This window comes from Saccoglossus kowalevskii, chromosome 16 (assembly GCF_978046115.1).
Source record: "Saccoglossus kowalevskii chromosome 16, keSacKowa6.1, whole genome shotgun sequence".
NCBI classification, from domain to species: Eukaryota; Metazoa; Hemichordata; class Enteropneusta; family Harrimaniidae; genus Saccoglossus; species Saccoglossus kowalevskii.
The window spans coordinates 23,072,247-23,078,392 of NC_140656.1; the positions used below are offsets into that span (position 1 = coordinate 23,072,247).

Sequence of the window (6,146 nt, forward strand, 5' to 3'; positions counted from 1 at the left end):
CAAATGCAGGAGATATATTTAGGTGCATCGTGTGGGCTGATATCCGGCAGGGTCATGAATTCTCTTCCTGGACACCCACGGATATGTGGGGGCGCTACACAACACACCAAGTTTGTTAAGCTAGACGTGATGTGGAGTGAATCAATGTACATCTGTATATTAAAATTCCACGGAGGATGATCAGATGACAATGCATTTCACATTAATATTTGTGGCTACCGTCACCACAATATCGCGTTACCATCAAATGCGCCATCACACAGGCAACATATGATTTATTTACAAATAAAATACTCCATATCCCATGGAAGCATCGCGCGTACATGTCATATGGAACCGATATCGAACACAACCGTGTGGCGAGTGAGCTGCAACTATTTTTTCAACATTGGATTTTTTTTTCTGATTTGAAAAAAAAAAAGAAGCACACAATGTTTTAATCTCAAAGCTCGCTTTTAATGATACACACTTCGTATTTGTCCATTCATTACCGGATATGGATGATTACCATTCTAGTCTATGATGAGGTCAGTGGTTAATACAGGAGGTTAAGGAGAAGGAATGTGTCAGATTATTGAACTTTGAACTAAAAGAGAACGCAGTAATTTAGTATTTTGCACGAAGTCAAACAAAAAAAGTGTTTTTTTGTAAGGCATTATATTTTTGAATTTTTTTTTGTACATCATATAACTTCTAGTTAGTAGATATCATGTGACGTGTTGTAATTCGTTACATTCTAACTAGACTCACTTGAGACAAATTATGTATGCGTCACACAATGTATCCCGCCCTCACGCGGTTACTATATGCAATGTCAGTTTGAACGACTTTATCGCGATATCTCAAAAACTGTTTTTTGAATAATTAAGGTATGCCTTCGACGTGGCTTGATCCATGTGCATCCATGTGCGACATCACATTATTCTTTTTATTTTCAAAACGTACAATTGATGCCATGCTTGCATAGTAGTGTATCACAGAGTAACAAAGCTTTGGATTTGAATTTTAGCGAAAACACCGTGTCCCGGATTCGAAAGTGCGTATCTGCACATACAGTGAGCGCTCAACTGGATCAACTTTTCCATTATTGCCAGGATACATTATTTGATTTAAAACAAAATACTAGATACTATAAATCGCCATTTTCATCTTTTTCGTCTCTACATGCAAATTAGTTCCACCTCTAGTATTCACAATGTCGTCTATGGAGAGACCTGTATATTTCTCAACATGTGGTTCTCAATCTGTCATTGCAACTTATCTTTACATCCACCACCATCGCTCCTTCTTTATGCCACGACTGTCATGGCAACATATCTTTACAATCACCACCACCATCGCTCCTTCTCCATGCCACGACTGTCATGGCAACTTATCGTTACAACCACCACCACCATCGCTCTTCCTCCATGCCATAGCAGTCACGGCAACTTATCTTGACAACAACAATAACCATCACCACCACCACCACTCCTTCTCCATGTCATGTACGTTACGGCAACTTATCTTCATAACCACCACCATCGTCTCTTCTCCACGCCATGACAGCCACGGAAACTTAGCTTTACAACCACCACAATCGCTCCTTCCCTATGCCATGACTGTCACGGCAACTCATCTTCACAACCACTACCATCGCTCCTTCTCCATGCCACGACTATCGTGGCAACTTATCTTTACAACCACCACCATCATTGCTCCTCCTTTATGCCACGACTGTCACGGCAAACTATCTTTACAACCACCACCATCGCTCCTTCTCCATGCCATGGTTGTCATGGCAAACTATCTTCACAACCACGACCATCATCGCTCCTTCTCAATGCCACGACTGTCACGGCAAACTATCTTTACAACCACCACTATCGCTCCTTCTCCATGCCATGGTTGTCACAGCAAACTATCTTTACAACCACCACCACCACCATTGCTCCTTCTCAATGCCACGACAGTTGCAGGCGTACACGCGTGGTTTACCAAGCTCAACATTTTATCGGAACATTGACGACATAGAATTATTTTAATACCATAATTTAATTTAACTTTTAATTTAGGTCAGAAATGGTGTTACTCGAGGCAAATTGTCTTTGGGGACATAGTTAAGGCAATACATTGACGATATTAATTTCATAATAGCCAACAGGTGTTGTGCTGGCAACATAAACATTGTTTTATATGTATATATACCAGCGTACTGCCTCATAAAGTTACAACGAACGTGTGACGGCGGTTAGCTCTTTGAGTACAACAATGGCGAATAACTCCGACACGTTCGCTGCTATCGAGATTATTCCGCAGAACGCCAACGTTTTCGAATCCTATCCGTACTTGATAATCCACGATATCGACTCCAACATTGAAGTTCCGTACATTATACCGTCTGTGCCGTTCATACAGCTAAACCTGGCATTATGCTACGCCAGTTACCCGCAAGATATCGGTAAAGTGGGCGTCGTGTTCGTACGACAAGACGAGGCGGTCGTCAAACAAGCTAAAAACTTGGTATTTCCACAGTTGATACGGGTGTTACGAAGTACGGACATGGAGGTGAGACAATATGACATTATTAATTCCGCCCAAATTGAATTATTATTTGACTATTTATTTTGTTTTTTCCATGGAAACTTAGTGGATACTAGGTTAATATAATTACCACATATTCGATTCTACGATTGAAGCTTGTATCGACAACCCGACCCTATAACGCAAACATGCTCATTACATAATTTAATTTCGATGAAAGCACACGCTTGAACGAAAACCCGATGTAGCGTTGGGACCTTTTATGTATACATACGGGTATTATTGTTTCAAAACGTGCGCAATTTTTGTATTCATAAGAATGCGAGTCTCAGCTCGAATTGCTACGCAAATGTTAGATGTTAAATTACCAATATATACACACGATGTCAAATTATATGTAATTATGTGAGTGATATGTCAATGTAGCTCAGAGACTTTGCCTCGTACGTCTACATCATGTTTTCGTGCATTACCACGTACGGTCTAATTGCTGACATGGTGTATGGCGTTTCGCGGCGGGGTTGGGAGGTGATGAAGGGCGTCACTGTTATATATTAGTAACCTAATTTTTTAGCATATTTAAATAATTTTGTTTGATATTGCGTATTGGTAAAAACAACAGGGTATGATTTATCGTTAAATATAAACATTAATTTGACAGTAAACACTACCTGCACTACCTAATTACGTGCAAGTATTGACGCACGCGCACTGTTGTTTTTTGTGTGAAATATTCAAAATTAGAATATATAGCGGGAGTTCAAATCTTGTGTGAACAATGTATTTTACTCGCGTTGTGTACATCGCGTGAGACCCATACTGAACTCGCCGAGACGTGATGGCCACCGCCATTTTAATATATAATCATTATATTACAGTACATGTACGATACAGACAAAGATGGTAAGTCGCTGGACACGCCTATGCGAGACACTGAGATCCTGTTGTGGGAGTGGATCTACATCAAACAAGTCGTGGTCACAGAGGAAGTGAAAGATAAAGTATTGACAATGAAATCACAATATACAAATATTGCGCAGGAATACCACGAAGAGCGAACAACGCCGCAGCAAAAACAGGCGACCACACTCCCTGGAAGCAAGACGACGACATCATCGACCAAGGCGTCACCGATCGAAAACCGCAAAGATCCAACGAACGCAGGGTTGTCGACGCCACCTGTAAGTCGGACGACCAATGTAGGCACAACGTCTTCACCGTTGGTAATTCGCGAAGACGAAGCTGACGGAAGAGCATCGCCGGAGGAGGAAGGTTTCTTTGATAGAATACTGCACACAATTCGCGACACCTTGCCCACGATAGGTCCCGACAAAAAGGAAGGCACGGAAGAGCCGCCGCCACAACCACCGCCACCAACGGCAAACAAAGGATTTTTTTCATTCTCAAAATAAACTTTATTGTATATTTTGATATCTTTTCATCTCGGAAGGGAGAGAAATTATAAACGTTATTTATTAATATATTTAATTTATTAATATTTACAATATTAAAATGTAACTACATAGTCCCTATTGTTATAGGCTTGATCGTTAAAAACAATTCAACTTCCTAATTTCATTAACTAAATTCAGTGCGCGGACTGCTCTTATGTATATGCTGCAAATTATAACATTTCTAAATTTTGTTAGAAAGTAATCAATTCTTTATCTTATATTATTTTGTTTTTTGAAAATAATAGTTGTTTCTCTTCTGCATGATTAAAGAAAAGAAGAATTGGTTAGAAATTCTTTACTGGAGTACATATCTGAGAAAAGACTGTGTTACGAAAACGTGAGAGCACAATGCGAATATCCTCGGGGCGGAGCTACGTCACAAGACGTTCCACGTTGCTACGACGCGCATCACTGTACATGCATTTCTATGGGCTCTGTGCGCGCTGCTGTGGAACGCCGGTCGAGCCGGTGAAAATCGAGAAAACAACACAAACTCAACTTTGAAGTAATCCTGAACAACCAAATTTATATATGTTACACACGTAGGGCTAATCTTGTTACACTGTTCAGAGGAGTCTCAACAATCATCCCAAAGTACCGTTTTCTGCGAGTTTTGGGCCTTTGTTTTCACCGCGAGGGTTGCCAGGCGGTGAAAATGCCCGGATATCCGCCCCGAGGATAGTTGTTAACGAAAACGAGGCGATGCCAAGATCTCATTAATATAGACTCTACGCGGTGTTTCACCCACCACTTCATTTTACTAGATGCGATGCTAGAAATATTCCATTCTATGTGTGGTTCTTTTCATCCCACACCGAGACATAAGGCTGCAATCAGGTTCTTCCATTCCTGTCTATCCTTGGCCACCATCTCTGCTCTACTCCAGGTCAGGTTCGCTTGGGCAAGTTCTGCGGAAATGGTTCTTCTACATGTGTTTTTAGCCTCCCTTTGCTGCCTGCTCTGCTCGAGCTGTCTTTTTGTTGAAAAAATTCCTTCTGTCTTTTTTAGCGGATTCCTTAACTTATTTGTTTTTATTTCGGTACAATTCATTTAGCTGATCCTGAAGTCTCTGAGATTTGGTGTTAAGCAGTTTATTCTTAGAGGGGGGTTATTTTCGTTCAATATAATTGCAATATTTTTTTGTTCGTACAACGTAAATAGAAAAAATAAATTCCGTAATTCTGTAATCACAGGCTAGACGTACAACGTAATCAATCAAATATTTTTTTCGTATACTGTAAAAATGTGTCATTTTTCTCGGTACGTACAAGAATTTACATCCAAATAAAAAAAGTCGTGAAGAATAATCCAGGAAAATTACATTTTCGAAACTGTAAAACGACTAGATAACACAATTCACTGCAAAATTGAATGTCAAGACGTAAAAGGCTCTCTAACCGAATGAAGAGCTTTACGAGGGTAATATGCGCATGAGTCTCTACACACAGCGCAGCAATGGCGGAGAATTCCGTAAAATGTAAAATAATGTTTATTTTCTCTGTAAACTGTAAACATTCAATTTTCACTGTAAACTGTAAAAACGTCTTTTTTTCCTTGTAAATTGTAAAAAGCCCTTTTTATTTCCCGTGAAACTGTACCAGATACCCTCTTGCCCCCTCTTCTGAATTTCCTTCCTCTCATCAATGAGTTTCCTTGGATTTGCTGGTTTTGACACCAAGAACTTTTTTTCCAGTTTCAACGTAAATGTTCTTAATGTTATCCCATTTTGATTTTACATCTTGTAGATTAAAGTCTTCTAGGGTACTAAACCAATTTAATAATTCCAGAATGAACTGATTCTTGACATCACCTGATTTCAGTTGGTGTATGTTAAGTCTTTGCCTAATCTGCTTACTAGCAATCTGCTTATTATAGACTAGAATATATGTGGCGTTCCACTCACTACGCCACTAAACTAAAGCCTAGGTACGATGCCAATAGATTTAAAACGTGACCCTTGTTCTGAGTATTCGTTCAATGAAAATTTGAAATTTTATAATACACATGCGCACACATTGTGATATATTGCTAGCATTCGATTTTTGTAGATTTGATTTCTATATGCTACACTGGAAACAGTTATATGCATACCAAGCATAGCTTGTCAAAGTTCAATTCTAACCAAACGTAATTCATAGAAACCCGTCTGCTCTAAACCTGTTAGTTTAA

General features: G+C 39.6%; 1 protein-coding gene across 1 annotated transcript; it reads left to right on the top strand.

Annotated features, from left to right (window-relative positions):
- Window positions 1-2,250: 2,250 nt before the first annotated feature.
- On the top strand, window positions 2,251-3,978 carry LOC146733762 (uncharacterized). The gene is made up of 2 exons (XM_085490941.1): window positions 2,251-2,547; window positions 3,402-3,978. Exons 1-2 carry the CDS (start codon window positions 2,251-2,253, stop codon window positions 3,933-3,935), a joined length of 831 nt encoding a protein of 276 aa, XP_085347067.1. The 3' UTR covers window positions 3,936-3,978.
- The last annotated feature ends 2,168 nt before the right edge of the window (window positions 3,979-6,146 follow it).

Excerpts from the sequence above, each read along its gene's own strand:
- LOC146733762 (XM_085490941.1), top strand. The coding sequence starts at position 2,251 with ATGGCGAATAACTCCGACACGTTCGCTGCTATCGAGATTATTCCGCAG. Across the intron at positions 2,548-3,401 it reads TACGAAGTACGGACATGGAG|TACATGTACGATACAGACAA; the intron begins GTGAGACAATAT and ends ATTATATTACAG.